The sequence below is a fragment of the Scyliorhinus torazame genome, chromosome 15 (assembly GCF_047496885.1).
Source record: "Scyliorhinus torazame isolate Kashiwa2021f chromosome 15, sScyTor2.1, whole genome shotgun sequence".
Classification (NCBI taxonomy): Eukaryota; Metazoa; Chordata; class Chondrichthyes; order Carcharhiniformes; family Scyliorhinidae; genus Scyliorhinus; species Scyliorhinus torazame.
The window spans coordinates 161,699,371-161,720,618 of NC_092721.1; the positions used below are offsets into that span (position 1 = coordinate 161,699,371).

A 21,248-nucleotide genomic window follows, 5' to 3' on the forward strand; every position below is an offset into this window, starting at 1 on the left:
AGAGAGAAGACCAGTAGCAAAGTACTAGTGCTGTGTAAATATAAGTGTAAATAAAGTTAAGTTTCATTTGACTCACAAAGACATGTTGGACTCTTCGTGGCCCCCACAAAAGGCAGTAACCAATGACTAAGGTTTTATTATAATACAGATCTTTTTTTTCCTGATTTACTTTTGAACATATTTTACCATTAACCATATAATCGTTCTGCTTAATAATCTATTGATTATCCCATAGCTGTGTGGTTAACTGCATGGTTTTATACTTAGCTACATTAACCTGCATCTGTTGGTTGTCCACACACCTCTCAAAACAGCTGAAGTCCTGTAGTTTGTCCATATCTTTCACCTTGCCAAGCTCCCCTGCTGCATGCATGATATTTGCAAATACAGGTGCTGATGTCACATCTTCCCTCCATTCTGGTATTATCCCAACTTTAAACAGCACCTCTTTCAAAATAAACACTTTTACATCAATTTCTTGATGTGGAATGATTACAAAAATTAATGCTCTCATTTCTATTTTACAAAACACTTTTCTAATATTTTCTAAAATTAAATCCTAACTGAAAGGTGTGTTTCTCCCAAGATATATACATAATATGTATCTAGAAGCAACCATAGTTGAACTTTATGTGCATGACCAAGGAATGTTCCTGCAGGTTTAACAATTTATTTTCTCGTAGGAGATATGGATGTTGATGATGAAACTAACAGTACATGAGTTGAAATCTATTCTATATATGCACGTTTCTACTGTGTGTGTTCTTTTTAGGTGTCTCTTGCAGTGTTCTGTTTGGCAAGACTGGATGTTCTCCCTTGGTTACATAAATCCAAAATGTTCAGATGAACAGAAAATCACAGAGATGGTGTACAACATTTTCCGCATTCTCCTGTATCATGCAATTAAGTATGAATGGGGAGGCTGGCGTGTTTGGGTAGACACTCTCTCAATAGCTCATTCCAAGGTACTGTTTGTTCATTCGTAAATCTAATTTAAATAAATCGGCAGAGGTTTTCTATAAACGTGAATGTTCAAATTCAATTGTAAAGTGTGTTCCTGTGGTCTTTCGAAAGCCCTTTGTATTGCCTCTGTTAGGCTCAATTCCCATGTATAAATTCTTTAATACTGACAATTGAGTAATGGGCAGTGACATAATTTGCAATGGAGCGCAGTAACTTGATCCCTAAGATGGTTTGATACAGTTCAGCTGACTGTGTAAGAAACGTTTACGAACTGAAGACTATGTCATGGACAGTTCATTGTCACCCTCTTCTGGTAAATTATAAAAATTGCAATAGAGCTGTCTTGTCATTTTAGCTATTTCCCAATTCGGTTGCTAATAAATCATTCCATGAAATGGGAATCAGTTTTATTTTTTTCTTTAAGCACTTTCTGTAGTTTTTTTTAAAAAAAGTTCTAAACCAATATGGTACAAAAATTAGATCAAACTCTCCTTGAATCAATGGCTGAGATTGTCTCGCTGATGTAGCTACACTTTCATTTTGGATTGCATAGTATTGTCCCCATTATGTTTGAATTTAATAGTTAATATTGTTTTATTCTGACTAAATTTTCATTTCTCACATTGTCCTCCACTCAGGATACTTTAATAGACTTAAAGTATACTATTCTGACTAACAACATGCAAGGTAAATATCTCCCCCTCTAATATCTTTCCTCTTGATGAAGTTTTTAACCATCAGGTCTGAAGGAAATACACTGTTCTGTCAATCCAGCTCCTGGCCTGCTCTTAGAGCCAATTTAAATTATTTGTTTTCTAAGTGCACCAGATGTATTGGTTTGTGAGTTTTCTTAGATTCTGTTGTTGTCATAGTTGTTGCCAAAATGTCATGAGTCACAACAGCACTGCTGCTCAAAGATTTTCCTACCTTAGATTATTTTCCGAAACTGCCAACATTTGTTAGCACAAAGAAATGCGGTGTGAGTTAATCTTATTATCAAAATTAGAGTATCTGTTGATAGTGATCCTCGTCTGCACAGGAATATTGTGGGTATTGGATTCATGAGGGATGGGGAAAAGTCACCGATTTCTGGTTCTAATTTAATTAGCTGGCTTTCTGAGCTATTAAACATAGAGTTCACTATTCATGCTAATTCGGCAATGGTTGCTGGTAACCGGCTCACTTAGTAAGCTGCCCTACCTTGGCTGTCAATAAGGCTTCTGTATCTGCTTATCTATCCTTTCTTGTGTGCTTTTAATTTCTGAAGTGAACTGACTGGCAAGTGAAAAATGTAGGGCGGGATTCTCCGTCGGCCAACTCCGGAATCGGGAAAGGCGGAGAATTGGGGAGGGCGGGTGGCTGCAAGAGGTGACCAGGGGTTGGACATGAGGTTGGGGTGATCCCCAAGGGACTGGGGCGCTCAGGCACGGACTGCCATTGCCGCGGTCTGCAAGGCAGCCATCTTGTTACACACCCCACTGACTGCCCACTGTGACCCCTGGTCGTGCAGAGTGCCAACAGCTGAATGTTGCCCCCATCCTCCGCACCCCCCACAACCAGCTGCCGACCATCGGCAGGGCAGCAAACGGCCCACAAAAGGCAGCGGCCACAGTGGCCTCTGCAGGAGGGTGCCAGATGGGGCCGTAGAGCGTACTGCTGGCATGAGTAGCAGCAGCCAACAATACATCTGGCAGCAGGAAAGGTGACAATGGACTTCAGTATTCAACCAGGAATGGTGCCCTTCATCCTGGTCGCCGAAGTCCTGGTGGATGCACTGAGGCTATACGAGCTGGAGCTGCACGAGAGCGACCCTGCAGTGGCGGAGCCTGCCCCAAAGGAACAGGAGGCAACCTGTGAGTATGGAAAGCCGGTCGCCCAACAGGCAGAGGAGGAGGAGGTGCAAGGGAAGGCTCCACATGAATCCTGGTGTATACCGACAGCGCCTGTCATTTGAGGACCTGCTGGTTCGGGCATGCCGTCGTAGACTCCGGCTGAGCAAGGAGACAGTGCCAGATCATGGTGCACCTGGCACCGTGAGAGGATGGGGGAGGATACCCGATCCCGGTGGCTGTTACGATGGCGGTCATCCTGAACCTTTACCCAACGGGGTCCTTCCAGGCACCGAGTGGGGACCTGTTTGGAATCTCACAGAGCTTGGTGCATAGATGGCTGCAGATTGTCAGCCTCTTGAGTGTCAATCCGTCCTCTGGCGATTCAGACACTTTTTTATTAGAATTGATCATGTTACATGGCCCCGGTGCTAGCGCATTAATGGTCTATGAATTGGTCTGGGAACGTCGCCAATTTTGCTGTTGTAGAATACCACCAATTCAATCCCGGCGTCAGCACTTACTGGAACAGACAATTCTGCTGCTAACCTTATACTCATAGAACATAGAACATTACAGCGCAGTACAGGCCCTTCGGCCCTCGATGTTGCGCCGACCTATGAAACCATTCTAAAGCCCATCTACACTATTCCCTTATCGTCCATATGTCTATCCAATTACCATTTGAATGCCCTTAGTGTTGGTGAGTCCACTACTGTTGCAGGCAGGGCATTCCACGCCCTTACTATTCTCTGAGTAAAGAACCTACCTCTGACATCTGTCCTATATCTATCTCCCCTCAATTTAAAGCTATGTCCCCTCGTGCTAGACATCACCATCCGAGGAAAAAGGTTCTCACTGTCCACCCTATCCAATCCTCTGATCATCTTGTATACCTCAATTAAGTCACCTCTTAACCTTCTTCTCTCTAAGGAAAACAGCCTCAAGTCCCTCAGCCTTTCCTCATAAGATCGTCCCTCCATACCAGGAAACATTCTGGTAAATCTCCTCTGCACCCTTTCCAATGCTTCCACATCCTTCCTATAATGCGGCGACCAGAATTGCACACAATACTCCAAATGCGGCCGCACCAGAGTTCTGTACAGCTGCAACATGACCTCATGGCTATGAAACTCAATCCCTCTACCAATAATAGCTAACACACAGTACACCTTCTTAACAACCCTCTCAACCTGAGTGGCAACTTTCAGGTATCTATGTACATGGACACCGAGATCTCTCTGCTCATCCACACTGCCAAGAATCTTACCATTAGCCCAGTACTCTGTCTTCCTGTTATTCCTTCCAAAATGAATCACCTCACACTTTTCTGCATTAAACTCCATTTGCCACCTCTCAGCCCAGCACTGCAGTTTATCTATGTCCCTCTGTGACTTGTAACATCCTTCCGCACTGTCCACAACACCACCGACTTTAGTGTCATCTGCAAATTTACTCACCCATCCTTCTACGCCGTCCTCCAGGTCATTTATAAAAATGACAAAAAGCAGTGGCCCCAAAACAGATCCTTGTGGTACACCACTAGTAACTGGACTCCAGTCTGAACACTTCCCATCAACCACCACCCTTTGTCTTCTTCCAGCTAGCCAATTTCTGATCCAAACTGCTAAATCTCCCTGAATCACATGCTTCTGTATTTTCTGCAGTAGCCTACCGTGGGGAACCTTATCAAACGCTTTACTGAAATCCATATACACCACATCAACTGCTTTACCCTCATCCACCTGTTTGGTCACTCTGATGCACTTTATCACTGTTGCCTAATTAGCAAGAAGCTGGACTTTCAACCCATTAAACAGTTGATCAGAAACTTATTTCAAGTATGTTTTATGGTGCTGGGCATAATTCGGTAGGCCTAAAGGTATTCGTAGCTTTAGGTTGCTCAACAGTAAGTATTTTGAACAACTAGAAACTATGTAAATAGGTCGAGTGAAAGGCAAAACTAAAAGTTGCCTCCATGTTTGCCTCTACACTCGGTTCTGTCCACCTCTGCGCACCCTCTCACATCGCTGTGAGGGCAGAAATGTACTCAATCCAAGTTAACTCATTATGTAACAGACCCTTATACTCACCTCCCCCTCTCTTTATCCAACATAACTACAAGTTATCCCAGTTACCCCATATATTTACATCCTTACTACTATCCCACCTCTCCCCGCCCCCTCCCCCACCCCCCAATGTCTCCATAGGTTCACCAGTTCAGAGGACTTCTCGCCGTTCCGTATCTTGTTCCCACTATTGTTGAATTGGAGGTTGTTCGAGCACCTGGGTGTCATTTCATCCTCTTTTTCTGTTCTTTGGCATTGAATTGATCTTTGTCGATTCCCCAGTTGTAATGATAGATAGCGAGTTGGGATTTATTCGGTGGATGAACTCTGGATTTTAAAGAAGCAGCTACAGAGATAGTGCATTCACTAGTGGTAATCTTCCAAGAATCATTAACTTTTTGAAAAGTCTCAGAGGATTGGAAAACTGCCAATGTAAGACCCTTATTCAAAAAGGGAGGGAGACCAAAAACAGGTAACTATAGGCCAGTTAGTTCAACATCTGTCATTTGGAAAATGTTGAGTTCATTATAAAGGATGTAATAGAAGAGTATTTAGAAATATAATCAAACCAGTATGGCTTAATGAAGGGGAAATCATACCTTACTAAATGTGTTAGAATTCTTTGAGGTGCTAATGAGCAGGATAGATCAAGGGGACCCAGTAGATGTAGTACACTTGGATTTCAAAAAAGTGTTTGATAAAGTACCACACTTAATAAGCTAAGAGTCCATGGTGTTGGGGGTAGTATATTAGCAATGGATAGAAGATTGGCTAACTGTGATAGAAGACAGAAAGAGTTGGGATAAAAGGACTGCGGTGCTGGGGCCACAATTATTCACAATATATATTAATGACTTGAACGAGGGAGCTGACTGTACTGTTGCCAAGTTTGTGCATAACATAAAAATAGGTGGGAAGGCAAGAGGATGACAGAAAAGAGTCCACAGAGGGATATAGATAAGCTAAGTGAGTTGGCAAAAGCTTGGCAGATGGAATATAGTGTAGGAAAATGTGTAGTTATGCACTTCCTTAGGAAGAATAAAGGAGCTGAATATTATTTAAATGGAGAAAGACTGCAAAAAGCTGCAACACAGAGGGATTTGGAGGCATTCATGCAAAAATCACAAGCTACCATGCAAGGTCTGCAGGTAAATAGGGAAGGCAAATGGAATGTTGGTCTTTATTTCAAAAGGAATGAAGTATCAAAATAGGGAGTACTGCTAAAAGTATACAATACACTAATTAGACCTCACCTGGAATAGTGTAAACAATTTTGCTCCAGATATACCAGCACTGGAGGCAGCCCAAAGAAGGTTCACTAGGTTGATTCTGGGTATGGAGGTATTTTCTTATGTGGAGAGGTTGGACCTGTACTCATTGGAGTTTAGGCTAATGAGAAGAAACCTTATTGAGACATATAGGATTCTCAGGCGGCTTGAAGGATAGATGCTGAGAGGTTGTTTCCCCTTATTGGAGAGTCTAGGGCCAGAGTGCATAATCTCAAAGCAAGGGCTTGCCCATTTAAGACAGATGAGGAGGAATTTATTCTCAGAGTAATGAATCTGTGGAATTCTTTATCGGAAAGAGCTGTTGAGGCTGGGTTGTTAAGTATGTTCAAGGCTGAGATAGACAAGATTTTAATCAGTAAAGGAATCAAGGGTTATGGGGATAAGGAGAGAAAGTGGTGTTGAGAATTATCACCATTGAATGGTAGAGCAGACTCTGTGAGCTGAATCGCCTACTTCTGCTCCTACGTCTTATGGTTGTCATGATATGCAGACATGTAGATAATGAGATACAGACAGGCACAGACAGGCAGCTAATGAACACAGAGAACAGGACATGACCAATGAGCAGGCAGGACACTCAGGGATGGTATCTCACTATAAAAGGCATGACGCACTCACACTCCGCCTCTTTCCACTGATGAACATCTACAGAGTGAGTCAGGGTGTATTTACAGTACCACACCTCCAGCACGTGGCTACGAGCTAGTCTGGTTCAGTCAGTCAGAGTAACCACACTTAGGTTAGCAGAAAGTCGAACTCATAGAGAACTGTGCTGGTTCAATAAATCAGATTGAACTAACTTAAAGGTCTGGAGTATCTTTTGGTTAAAGCTGCATCCAGTTGCAGCCTGTGTTATCCCAGAGTCCATAACATGCAACCAGGAGACTGCTTAATCTAGGTGGTTTACCTCAGTCCGTTCTGTGACGACTAGCGAATGTATCCCGGCACCATGGAGAAGATTCAGGCTCCTCACCAGCTCAGGACCTCCGGCAATCTCAGTGCCAACTGGCGGACATTCAAGCAAACGTTTCTGCTGTACATCGAAGCTTCAGACATCGTGGGTGCGTCTGATGCAAGGAAGATCGCGCTTCCCCTCTCAACAGCGGGTGATCAAGCCATCAAACTCTTCAACTCTTTTCACTTCACCGAAGGCCAGGACAAGACAAAGTTTCAGACCATCCTGGACAAGTTTGACAGTCACTGTGAAGTGGACACCAATGAAATCTTTAAGCGCTACATATTTAAACAGCATCTACAAGGTAAAGATGAATCTTTCAACTCCTTCTTAACTAACCTCCACCTGCTAGCGCTGTCCTGCAACTTTGGTGATATTGCTGACTCCATGATCAGAGACCAAATCGTTTTTGGAGTTCACTCTGATCCTCTGAGAGAGCAGCTAATGAAAATCAAGCATATGACCCTGCCAGTTGCGATTGAAACATGCACAGTGCATGAGCACGCCAAAAACTGCTATGCCCAGTACAAATTGGCTGAAAATGAGAAACTTGCCCCCACGAGGCAGAGAGTGTGCAGGCCATCTCCCAGATGCAGCGCCTCAGCATTGATGAAAGCGGCCATTTTGTGCGCTTTTCCCTGGGCCCCACGCATGCGCGATGCGAACGGGATAACGAAGTGGCCGTCACCCGCACTGCGCATGTGCGACGACGCGCGGAGCGTCAGGACGTCGGCGTCCTGATGTGCTCGAACTGCGGCAACGGCCACTTAAAGAAACACTGCCCTGCAAGAGGCAGGCGATGTTTAAACTCTGGGAAGCCTGGACACTCTGCAGCTTTGTGCAGGTCTGCACCACCAGTCAGGGGCCAGCGCTCCCAATTCCGACGACAGCGCATTCAGAGTGTGCAACATTGATTACACGATTCTGATCCTGGCAGCACAACGGATCCAGAGGAAGAATGTCTGGACTCCGCCTACTGTGTGGGCATCATTACCAAATGTGCATATGCCACATCCAACTCCTCACAAATTCAATCCATCCTCGCTGTGGATTCTGCGGACGAATCGCGTGTGGTCATGCAGGTCAACCACTGCTCCATTCAGTTTAAGCTGGACACAGGTGTTTCTGCCAACCTCCTCTCAGGCAGATTTCAAACGCATCAAGAAGCTCCCCAAGGTCCTTCCAGCAGCCTGCAGGCTCCTGGACTACAACGGAAATGCCATCACGGCACTGGGATCCTGCCATCTACTCGTCTTCAACAGGAGCACCCATGCACGGTTACGTTTTGAAATTGTCAAGACAGACAGGGCATCCCTACTTGGCGCGCATGCCTGCAAGCAGCTGAACCTCAAGCAGCGGGTTTACACAACAACCTCCTCCAATGTGGATCTTCAGGCCGGCATTGACGACATTCTCGCTCAGTATCCGGATGTGTTCGACGGGATGGGCACACTGCCATATCGATACAAGATTCTGCTACGACCTGATGCCAAGCCAGTGGTCCACGCACCACGCCGGATCCTGGCTCCGCTGAGGGAGCGCCTGAAGGCACAGCTCAAGGATCTTCAGCAACAGGTCATCATTTCCAAGGTAACCAAACTGACTGACTGGGTCAGCTCGATGGTATGTGTTAGAAAGCCTTCGAGACACCTGCACATCTGCATTGATCCCAAGGACCTCAATATGAATATAATGCGTGGCTTCCGGTTGCGTCTGTGCGGAGCTAAGTCGCACATTCGGCAGCTCCTGCAAAAAACTGACTTTTGGGCTCTTTTCAGGGCCCCCAACGGCATTTTTTCGACGTTTCCCGCTGTGGGAAGGAGAGTACAATAGTTCCCCGACAGTATATGGCTGTTACCAGGAGCAGGGCGACTAAAAAAGTGGTGGTGGAGCCGAAGAAGGTGCAAAATGGCGGCGGGCGGGGACCAGGCAGCGTGGATGCAGTAGGCGCAGGAGCAACAGGAGGTTATCCAGCGCTGCTTCAGGGAGATTAAAGCGGACCTGCTTGAGCCGATGAAGGCTTCTATCGATAAGCTGCTGGAGACACAAACGGCCCAGGGGGTGTCGATCCGCGAGGCCTGACAAAAGATCTCCGACAACAACGAGGACGAGATCTTAGGCCTGGTGGTAAAGGTGGAGGCGCACGAGGCGCTCCACAAGAAATGGCAGGAGCGGTTCGAAGAGATGGAGAATCGGTCGCGGCGGGAGAACTTGCGGATTCTGGGCCTCCCAGAGGGGCTGGAGGGGCCGGACATGGGGGCCTATGTGGTCACCATGTTGAACTGGCTGATGGGAGTGGGGTCCTTCCAGGGTCCCCTGGAGCTGGAAGGGGCCCATAGAGTGCTGGCGAGGAGGCCCAAAGCTAACGAGCCTCCGCGGGCGATACAGGTGCGGTTTCACCGGTTCGCTGATCGGGAGTGTGTGCTCAGGTGGGCCAAGAAGGAGAAGAGCAGCAGGTGGGAGAACGCGGAGGTTCGAATATACCAGGACTGGAGTGCGGAGGTGGCGAAGAGGAGGGCCGGGTACAATCGAGCGAAGGCGGTGCTGCACAGGAAGGGGGTGAAGTTTGGCGTGTTGCAGCCAGCGCGACTGTGGGTCACCTACAAGGACCGGCACCATTATTTTGAGTCTCTGGAGGAGGCGCGGGCCTTTGTTCAGGCCGAGAAGTTGGACACAGATTGAGGGTCGGGATGGGCGTTTGGGGATTGCGGTGGATATGTTACTTTTTGAGGGGGGGTCCTTTGCCCTTGTTTTTTTCTTTCTGATTCGGTGAGGGTGGTTAGGGCGGGTTGGGCACTGTTTTGGTTGGGTTGGTCGGGGGGGCTCTTGGAGGGGGGTAAGCAAATGGGACAGGGGTGGATGGCCGGCAGTGAGGTGGGGTCCTGCGAGGGGGTGGGAGGCCCGAGTCGGGGGTGAGGGGACTGGGCCTGTGAAAGGAGCTGCGTCAGAGGTGGTGGGGGCGGGGGGGGGGGGGGGGGGGGGGGTGCGATCTTGCTGGGAAAGAAGGTGTCGTTCGAGGCGTCGAGCATTGTGGCAGACAATGGCGGTAGGTACGTAACGGTAAGTGGTAAGCTGCAGGGAGAGAGGGTGGTACTGGTCAATGTGTATGCCCCGAACTGGGACGATGCGGGTTTCATGCGGCACATGTTGGGTCGGATCCCAGACTTGGAAGTGGGGGGCCTGGTGATGGGGGGAGACTTTAACACAGTGTTGGATCCGGCACTGGATCGCTCCAGGTCTAGGACGGGTAGGAAGCCGGCGGCGGCTAAGGTGCTGAGGGGGTTTATGGACCAGATGGGAGGGGTGGACCCTTGGAGATTTGCAAGGTCGGGGGCTAGGGAATTTTCATTCTTCTCACATGTCCATAAGGCTTATTCCCGGATCGATTTTTTTATGTTGAGCAGGGTGCTGATAGCGAGAGTAGAGGATTCCGAGTACTCGGTGATAGCCATTTCGGATCACGCCCCGCAATGGGTGGACTTAGATCTGGGGGAGGAGAGAGACCAGCGCCCGTTGTGGCGCTTGGAGGTGGGGCTGTTGACGGACGAGGAGCTGAGTGAGCGGGTCCGAAGAAGCATAGAGAGGTACCTGGAGGCCAACGATAACGGGGAGGTCCGAGTGGGGATGGTATGGGAGGCGCTGAAGGCGGTGGTGAGGGGAGAGCTGATCTCCATTAGGGCCCACAAGGAGAGGAGGGAGCAGAGGGAGAGGCTGGTGGGGGAGATGGTGAGGGTAGATAGGAGGTATGCGGAGGTGCCTGAGGAAGGACTGTTGAGGAAGAGGCGCAGCCTCCAGGCCAAATTCGACCTGGTGACTACCAGGAAGGCGGAAGTGCAGTGGAGGAAGGTCCAGGGAGCGATTTATGAGTATGGGGAAAAGGCAAGCCGGATGCTGGCGCATCAGCTTCGGAAGCGGGACGCAGCTAGGGAGATCTGGGGAGTTAATGACAGTGTGGTGCGGAGTGGGGTTGGCATCCATGGGGTCTTCAGGGACTTTTATGAGGAATTATAACGGTCCGAGCCCCCACTGGAGGAGGGAGGGATGGCCGCTTTCAGGACCAATTGAGGTTTCCAAAGGTGGAGGAGGGACGGGTGGCGGGATTGGGGGCCCCGATTGGGCTGGAGGAGCTGGCCAAAGGGATAGGGAACATGCAGGCGGGGAAGGCACCGGGGCCGGACGGTTTCCCGGTCGAATGCTATAAAAAATATATGGACCTAAGCTAGTTAGGACCTTCAATGAGGCAAGGGAAGGGGGGGCTTTTCCCCCGACGATGTCCCGGGCACTGATCTCCTTGATCCTGAAGCGGGACAAGGATCCCCTGCAGTGTGGGTCTTACAGGCCGATTTCGTTGCTAAGTGTAGATGCCAAGGTGCTGGCGAAGGTCTTAGCCACGAGGATTGAGGATTGTATGCCACAGGTGATCCACGAAGACCAGACGGGGTTCGTGAAGGGGAGGCAGTTGAACGCGAATGTGCGGAGGCTTCTGAAAGTTATCATGATGCCGGCGAGTGAGGGGGAGGCGGAGATAGTGGTGGCGATGGACGCTGAGAAAGCCTTCGATAGGGTAGAGTGGGGGTACCTGTGGGAGGTGCTGAAGAGGTTTGGGTTTGGGGAGGGGTTTGTCAGGTGGGTTAGGTTGTTGTATGAGGTCCCGATGGCGAGTGTGGCCACGAACAGGAGGAGGTCTGAGTACTTTTGGTTGCACTGAGGGACGAGGCAGGGGTGTCCCCTGTCCCCCCTGCTCTTCGCACTGGTGATTAAACCCCTGGCTATGGCACTGAGGGAGTCGAGGAACTGGAGGGGGTTGGTGCGGGGTGGGGAGGAGCATAGGGTGTCGCTTTATGCGGACGACCTGCTGCTGTATGTGGCGGACCCGGTGGGAGGAATGCCAGAGGTAATGAGGATCCTTAGGGAAATCGGGGAAGAGAGAGCTGTTCGTAGTTCAGCTAGGGGACCAGGAGAGGGGGATTGGCGAGCTCCCACTAAAAAGGGCGGAGAGGAGCTTCAGATATTTGGGGGTCCAGGTGGCCAGGAGCTGGGGGGCCCTGCATAGGCTTAACTTTACAAGGCTGATGGAGCAAATGGAGGAGGGGTTCAAGAGGTGGGACGTGTTGCCGCTGTCCTTGGCGGGTAGGGTGCAGTCAATCAAAATGACGGTGCTCCCAAGGTTTTTGTTCCTGTTCCAGTACCTCCCCGTGTTTATCCCGAAGGCTTTTTTCAGGCGGGTTAACAGGAGTATAATGGGGTTTGTGTGGGCGCGATGGACTCCGAGGGTGAGAAGGGTGTTCCTGGAGCGGAGTAGAGATAGGGGGGGCTGGCGCTGCCCAACCTCTGTGGGTACTACTGGGCCGCCAATGCGACGATGGTGCGCAAGTGGGTGATGGAGGGGGAGGGGGCTGCATGGAAGAGGCTGGAGACGGCGTCTTGTGTGGGTGTAAGTCTGGGGGCGCTGGCAACGGCGCCTCTGCCGCTCCCTCCAAGGAGGTATACCACGAGCCCAGTAGTGGCGGCTGCCCTCAAAGTCTGAGGGCAGTGGAGGCGGCACAGGGGGGAGGTTGGGGCCTCGGTGTGGACCCCAATACGGGGGAACCACCGGTTCGTCCCAGGGAGAACAGATGTAGGGTTTTCGGGGTGGCACAGGGCATGGATACGAAGGTTGGGAGACCTGTTTGTGGACGGGAAATTCGCGAGCCTGGGTGAGCTAGAGGAGAAGTATGGGCTCTCCCCCCCCCCCCCCCCCCCCCCCCCCCGGGGAACACCTTCAGGTACTTACAGGTAAGGGCGTTTGCCAGGTGACAGGTGGTGGAATTCCCAAGACTGCTGCCACACACAGTACAGGGCAGGGTGCTCTTGGGGGATTGGGTCGGAGTGGGGAAGATCTCGGAAACTTACCAGGTGATGCAGGAGGAGGAGGAGGCCTCGCTGGTGGAGGTGAAAGGTAAGTGGGAGGAGGAGTTGGGAGAGGAGATCGAGGAAGGGACGTGGGCAGATGCCCTTGGGAGGGTGAACTCTTCATCTTCGTGCGCGAGGCTCAGCCTCATACAGTTTAAGGTGCTGCACAGGGCACACATGACCGGGACAAAGATGAGCCGGTTCTTTGGGGGTGAGGACAGGTGTGTCAGGTGCTTGGGGAGCACAGGGAATCACACCCATATGTTCTGGGCATGCCGAGCGCTGGAGGAATTTTGGAGGGGTGCAGCGAGGACGGTGTCGAGGGTGGTAGGTTCCAGGGTCAAGCTGGGCTGGGGACTCGCAATATTTGGGGTGGCAGAGGAGCCGGGAGTGCAGGAGGCGAAAGAGGCCGGTATTCTGGCCTTTGCGTCCCTGGTAGCCCGGCGGAGGATTCTTCTTCAGTGGAAGGATGCGAGGCCCCCAAGCGTGGAAACCTGGATCAACGATATGGCGGGGTTTATTAAGTTGGAGAGGGTGAAATTCTCTTTGTGAGGGTCGGTACAAGGATTCTTTAGGCGGTGGCAACCGTTCTTCCTGGCAGAATGGTAGACATTGGTCAATGGCAGCAGCAACTGGGGGGGGGGGGGGTTATTTTATTGTTGTTTTTGTTTATTTACACTGGGGGGGTCTGAGGGGGTGTATATATTTGCTATGTTTGCTCTGTGTTAAGTCGGGGTGTTAATTTATTATTTATGTACAGGGGGGAGGAGGGTATGGAGGGTTGCTTTCTTGGACTGTGTTTTGTACTTCACCCTGTTGGGTTCCTTTTTCATTTTGTTACTGATATTCTATAAAAACCTGAATACAAATTATTTAAAAAAAAAGAATATAATGCGTGAACACTACCCCATCCCGAAGCGGGAGGACCTCACCAGTGAGATGGCACACGCACGTTTGTTCACCAAGTTAGATGCGTCACATGGATTTTGGCAAATCCAGCTGGATGAGTCCAGCAGAAGGCTCTGCACCTTCAACACACCGTTTGGCAGATACTGCTATAATCGCATGCCGTTTTGCATTGTCTCAGCATCGTAGATCTTCCATCGCATCATGGAGCAGATGATGGAGGGCATTGAAGGGGTTCATGTGTACGTGGACGACATCATCATATGGTCCACGACCCCTGAAGAGCATGTTTTCCGCCTCCAGCAGGTATTCCGCCGTGTCCATGCCAATGGCCTGAAGCTGAACAGGTCCAAATGTCGCTTTGGCATGTCGACACTCAGTTCCTAGGTGACCAGATCTCTCAGCAGGGCGTGCGCCTGGACACAGACAAGGTCAAGGCCATCGAAGGCATGAAGGTCCCTGAAGACAAGAAGGCAGTGTTGCGCTTCCTGGGCATGGTTAATTTTCTGGGCAAGTTCATCCCAAACCTGGCCTCACACACCACGGCCCTACGAAACCGGTGAAAAAGTCCACTGCCTTTGAGTGGAAGGCAGCACATCAGGCAGAGTGGCTGGAGCTGAAAGCCAAGCTCACCACCGCACCCGTCTTGGCATTTTTCAACCCAGACAGGGAGACAAAAATCTCGACAGATGTGAGCCAGGATGGCATCGGTGCGGTGCTGCTTTAACGCAATGACACTTCATCCTGGGCACCGGTAGCCTACGCATTGAGGGCCATGACGCCCACCAAAACAAGGTATGCGCAAATCGAGATGGAATGCCTGGGTTTTCTCACTGGCATTCTCAAGTTTCACGACTATGTCTCCGGCCTGCCGACATTCACTGTCGAGACGGATCATAGGCCTCTGGTCCACATTATCCACAAGGATCTGAACGACATGACGCCTCGGTTGCAGCGGATCCTCCTCAAACTCAGAAGGTACGACTTTGTACATGCTTGGCAAGGAGCTGATCATCGCTGATGCATTGTCCCGCTCCATCACATTGCCTAGTGACCGCTGGAAATCATCCGGCAGATTGAATCACAGGTGCAGCTGTGTGCTAGCACCCTCCCGGTGTCTGATAAGAAGGTGGTTCGTATCCGTGAGGAGACAGCCAAAGACCCCCTCGCCAATGGCTGGCAGAAAGGGCAGTGCCCTCAATTTTACAATCTAAAGGACGACCTGATGGTGATTGATGGTATCCTCCTCAAGCTGGACCGGATTGTCATTCCACTCAGTTTCCAGAGCTTGGTGCTCCGCCAAATCCATGAGGGACACCTGAGCGTCGGGAAGTGCAGACGCAGAGCCAGGCAGGCTGTCTACTGGCCCGGTATTAGCCAGGACATCTCGAACATGGTCCTCAACTGTGCGACCTGTCAGCGCTTCCAGCCAGCACAGAGCAAGGAGTTGCCCCAGCAGCATGAAATCGAGACCACCCCGTGGTCCAAGGTTGGCATCGACCTCTTTCATGCGAATGGTCGTGACTACGTGTTGATTATTGACTATTTCTCCAATTACCCTGAAGTCGTGAAGCTCTCAGACCTCACATCTTGGACTGTCATCAAGGCCTGAAGGAGACGTTCTCCAGGCATGGTATCCCACTCACTGTCATGAGTGACAATGGCCCGTGCTTCAACAACCACGAGTGGTCTATGTTTGCCAAGTGATACCATTTCAAACATGTCACTTCCAGCCCACACTATCCGCAGTTCAATGGGAAGGTTGAAAAAGGGGTACACATTGTGAAACAGCTCATCTGCAAGGCCGCGGATTCTGCTTCTGACATCTACCTCGTGCTGCTTGCGTACAGGGCGACCCCACTGTCCACTGGCATGTCGCTGGCTCAACTCCTGATGAACAGGGACTTGCGGACGACATTTCCAGCCATATGCTTGCCCAACCTGGATCACCTCCCGGTGCTGCAGAAGGTGCAGCAGCTCCAAAACCAGCAAAAGCAGGGCTATGATGCTCATGCCACCGGTTTGCCCGTGTTATCCCCGGCAGACACTGTCAGGATCAAGATACCGGATGGTGGCTGGTCTGCTCCAGCTGTTGCTGTTCGACAGGCTGCGCCCCGCTCGTATGTTGCACGTATGGCTGATGGTTCTGTTGTGCGACAAAACATACGGGCACTGCGCAACGTTGCCTGCCCGCAACCGCTTTCTTCTCCGTTTCTGTCCGTTGTTTTGCCACCTCCTGATACCTCGAACTACGAGGCCACCAGCCAGGCTTCCAACCCGCCTGTCAAGGCACCGTCGTCCCCAGCACCACCTCTCTGGTGGTCGATAAGGATCAGACGCAAGCCCCAGAGACTACTTATGAACATTTGTTTTGTTTGCTATGCTCTGTTTTCTCACATTAGACAGCTGTCTTCACATGTAAATACGTTCACATATGCCACCGCTTGTAAATATGTTAATTTATGCCACCACATGTAAGTACGTTCCCATGTGCCAACAAAACATTAAAAAAAGGGGAGATGTCATGATATGCAGACATGCAGATAATGATATACAGACAGGCACAGACAGGCAGCTAATGGACGCAGAGAACAGGACATGTCCAATGAGCAGGCAGGACACTCAGGGGTGGTAACTCACTATAAAAGGCATGAGGCACTCACACTCCGTCTCTTCCTACTGATGAATATCTACAGAGTGAGTCAGGGTGTATGTACAGTATCACACCTCCTGCACATGGCTAAGAGGTAGTCTGGTTCAGTCAGACAGAGTAACCACACTTAGGTTAGCAGAGAGTCGAACTAATAGAGAACTGTGCTAACTGTGCTACTGGTTCAATAAATCAGATTGAACTAACTTAAAGGTCTGGAGTATCTTTTGGTTAAAGCTGCATCCAGTTGTAGCCTGTGTTATCCCAGAGTACATAACACAACAATGGTCTCTATCGTAGTTTGGTCTCTATAGCAGATTGTTATGGTGCACTCTGTGATGGAAGATGGCTCTTCCGGTTGTGAGGGTATGACTTGGGAATAAGCTCATCTTTGTGTTTGACAGTGTGGTTTGATGCCATCAGTGGTTGGCTGCTGTTTGGTTCTAGCATTTTCTGTCGCACTGTCATTGATGGCTTGCGATTGAAGCGTCTGGTCTGTGGTCTCCGGGGTTATCTCTCCAAACTGGCATGGATCTGGAGGTTAAGGCTGTTCTTGTTCCTGGTTCTTCTTTACCAGTCATCTACTCGAGATGTTGTGGTCACCATCTAAGTTGTTGGCTGGACCAATCAATGAGAGGCTTCTGGTACCTGTCATGAATGTGAATAAACCTGCACTGTCAATAGAGAAGGCAGTTATAAACTTGAAGTCCCAGTCGAGTGAATCTTTCTTGTTGGAGCTCTTCCCTTCTTGCAGTTCAGTGGGTATAATGGCAACGTTGTCATTTTGCGGATATTGATGGCTACACAAGCATCGTTGCTCAAGTGAGAAAATGTCTGGTTATGGATGAGATACATCAGCTCAAAGATCTGTTTGCCGCCATATGTTAAATGGTTCCAGAATCATGCCTGTGGCCAGAGGTCAGATTCCTCTGGGCCCACAAAGTGGTGTGGCTGTTGTTCGGAGCCAGAGGTGTATCAGCAGGAGTTTTTTGTCTGATTGGACCGTAGCACTGGCTGCTTCGTTCAATTTAAATTTTCTGTGTTGGCCATGAAGTAGATGTCCGCATTCCGGAATAAAAATCCAGAATCTCTGACCTCACCAAGAAGCAAGGTTGTGTGTCCTCTTAGTGCATTGTTTCAACCACGTCAATCAACTTGGAATCTTTAGTGTGTTTTGGTGTTTTGCTTTGCACAGTTTCGCAAAGAGTCCTCTTTGATTACATTGAAAGCATTGAGCTGAAATTGCCAGATGTTGACCACACCTGTGGGGCACTTTGCTCCATCGTGCTGGCATGGCCACTCTACTGGTCAGTTAGGTATTGCTTCCTTTGGCCTGGAGTGTCTACTTTCTGTGCTGTTAACCTAACTGGACAATGAGGTTTACTTTGTATCAAGGTTTGCTTTCTCTCTTTAATGTGGATCTGTGTTGTAAACGTATTTCAGATTCCTGATGGTCTGAATTGCTTTCTCAAGGGTTAGATCTTCCTTTGTTTGAAGCATGGTTGAGAGTGCTTCGTCTGGCACTCCTACAAGAATTCTATTGCTGATTAGCTCAGATTTCATGCCACTGTAATCTCAACCTTCAGCCATTCTGTAGAGCTCATTAACAAAGTAGTCGACAGGTTCTCCTGACTGCTTGGACACGTTTATTAAATTTTGCCCTTTCAAGGATTTTGTTACTTCTGAGGTTAAAATAAGCATCAAATGATTTTAAAGCTTCATCAAATTTAACACTACACTGGTCGCTATGTGCGAGTAATGTGTTCTTTTACACCATTGTGTGGGTGGTACTGTATTCAGACCCAGTTGACTCTTTTGTGTGCCAGACCCTTATACTACAAAATAATGTAGCCTCACCTTAAGAAAAGACTCGTAGAAAGGTGAAACATTGGCCAGAGGCACAGGATTTCTTGGAGATCATGATATACAGATTAATTCCTACTATGCTAACCAGTGTACTGACCATTTTTTACAAGTTTTTTCAAGACAGTGCTAAAAATGAAATAGATTTATTTTGGACTGAAGACCAACCCATGAAATTAGATTTGTCATGCATTGAACACACCGTGTAACAAATCTATTTTGTGGCAATGTTTAATTTCAATTTAGTTGTGATCTACATTTCTGATGTATAAACTGACAAAGTAAAATAATGATTCTTAATAATTTTACATGTAGATGGACTTCAAATTTTTCACAATTTTTCTTTAACTCCAACCTGGTATGTGTTTCTATCAATTAACATGATTTAAGCTGATGCCTATTGTAGATAAGAGGCAAAAACCAATGTACTGTATACAATTCAGATTTAATTGTACTTTTGCAGTCACAAGTAGCTTATTTTAAAACAGATCTGAATGATTTGGTTCTGTAGATATCTGTAACCACTAACTAACATGCCTGTTTCTGAAGGTCACCTATGAAGCTCACAAAGAATACTTAGCCAAGATGTATGAAGAGTATCAAAGGCAAGAAGAGGAGAACATCAAAAAAGGAAAAAAGGGTAGTGTCAGCACAATTTCTGGCCTTTCAGCTCAAGCAGTAGGATCCAAAGGAGGCATAGAGATCAGAGAAATTGAAGATGGTTCCCAGACTCAGAGCCCAGAAAGTGAAACTGACTATCCTGTGAACAGCGATTCTAGAAATCTCCTGGTTGAAGCAAGAAATTCCAGTAATGGAGCAGCAGGTTCAGACAGACCAACAACTGGAGTGCATGTGGAGGTTCATGATCTCTTGGTGGATATCAAAGCTGAGAAGGTAGATGCCACTGAAGTAAAACTTGATGATCTGGACCTGTCACCTGAGACACTGGTAGTTGCAGAGAATTGTAACCTAGTAGAGGTAGAATCTCTCTTAGACAATGTTTATACCTCTGCTGTCGAGAAACTTAAGAACAACATTAATAGCACTTCCATTCCTCAACAAAGGGAACAAAGAGACAGTGGCCCCTTGATATCTCTGGTGGATGAGACGGATGAAGAGCCTGTTAATCGTACCTCATTTCTCTTTGAAAAAACAACAAACCAACAGGAAAAACTACTGGCTGATCTGCCTACTGCTGACAATCTTTCCATTACAAATGTGGCAGAGAACCAAATACGTATGAGTGCTAATGACGACCTGGGGCTGTTAGCTCATATGACCAGTAATTCGGACATTACAAGTCCAAAATCTATAATTGAGGATAAGGATTTCAAAATCCCAACCAATTTGGAAGAAATGAGCATCCTGTCTGAGTCTGAGGGTATTGTTCCAAAAGTAATGGAATATACTGAAATGATTGGCACCCCCATTGGTTCAGAACAGTTTTCAAAAAAGTCTGTTGGTAATTTAGATGGTGCCAGCACAGTATCTGATACTGACAGATCGGATGATGGCAAAGAAGCAGGGAAGGAAATTAAGAAGATTCAAACCACCACAACCCAGGTAAGATTTAAAAAGTTCATCTGTTTTACTTACCTGTTAATTATAGTCTGTATTTGCAATAATTTTTTAAATTTACAATCACAATTTCGTAATTTCTATTTTGTCAGAAATGTGAGTGACGTGTACATTTGTCTGCACCTGTTCAACATTTTTCCTTGTTTATGTCCCTCAGTGATGCTGTTGTCCAGCTTTTGCTATGCAAGGAGCAGTATTTAATATGAGATTAATGATTTCCTGACATCCAAAATTAAAGCTGAAAAAATACAGAGCAAGCTTTTGAGCCTTTGCATTGCAGTTGTCAAAAGTGTATTCTTAACCCCCAGCCTGCACGCACCCACTGATATACTTTATTTTTTGAGGCTTGCTGCTTACCCATTCAGTCACCTGCTCAGACCCTTCTAACCACTAAATTCCGGACAGGTTCCCAAGATGTCAGGCTGGTCACCACAGCACCACCACACACACACACACACTCACACCACCCCCTGCAACCAGACAATTTGTACAGATAAGAGGATGGAAGATGCCATCCTATCGGCTTAGGAATGTCAATATGGAAGCCAGAACCAGGAGACCTCAATATTTCTTGGGACTTTATGTTTTTTTTTCACTATTGATTATTCTGGTAATGTCAGAAGACGAGCGACCCAGAGGTCCAGGCTAATGCCCTGGTGACACAGATTCTAATCCTACCAGGACAACTGGTTATTGGACATTGAAAGCTATAATAATCTCAATAACGTTCAGGTTACGACAGAAGGCAGTTACGATGTTTAAAAATTGACACTCTGTTTCGAATTACGATGCTGGTTTCGACTTAACAAGGGACGCCTGCCCATCTTTTATATTTTTATAAATGTTATATGATTTGAACAAGCCTGTGGAAGTTCCCACTGAAACACCCGGCCTCTTGCACCTGTTATGGGCCAGGGTTTAGAGAACCCCAAAGTGTATCATGGAGTTCACCTGACCCACAACTTTTACTAGATTGTGATATGGGGAGCACACGGCCCAATCTACAGGTGTGGTACAGCAGAAATGGAAAAGTATTTTTTTAAAACAAAACAATGTTTATTCAATGAACTCAAGTTAACCTTTTTAAAACAAACAGTGAATATCTTAGCAACCATTAATTCAAAGATAACCCCCAAAGAATACAACACTAAGTAATCCTTTAAGCTGTCCTTTTAACATCCAAAAAACTTAACAACCTTTAGACAGAAGAACATCAGGGTTTACATTCAATACTGAGACCGTTTACAATTCTGA

At 48.0% G+C, this 21,248-nt stretch overlaps 1 protein-coding gene across 1 annotated transcript in view; it reads left to right on the forward strand.

The window, feature by feature from the left end:
- nbeaa (neurobeachin a) overlaps window positions 1-21,248 on the forward strand; it is a 1,435,335-nt gene that overhangs the window by 371,112 nt on the left and 1,042,975 nt on the right. Inside the window, exons 21-22 of the mRNA XM_072477018.1 lie at window positions 773-965; window positions 18,966-19,979. Of these exons, the coding sequence (XP_072333119.1) occupies window positions 773-965; window positions 18,966-19,979 (1,207 nt within the window). The remainder of the gene's footprint in view (window positions 1-772; window positions 966-18,965; window positions 19,980-21,248) is intronic.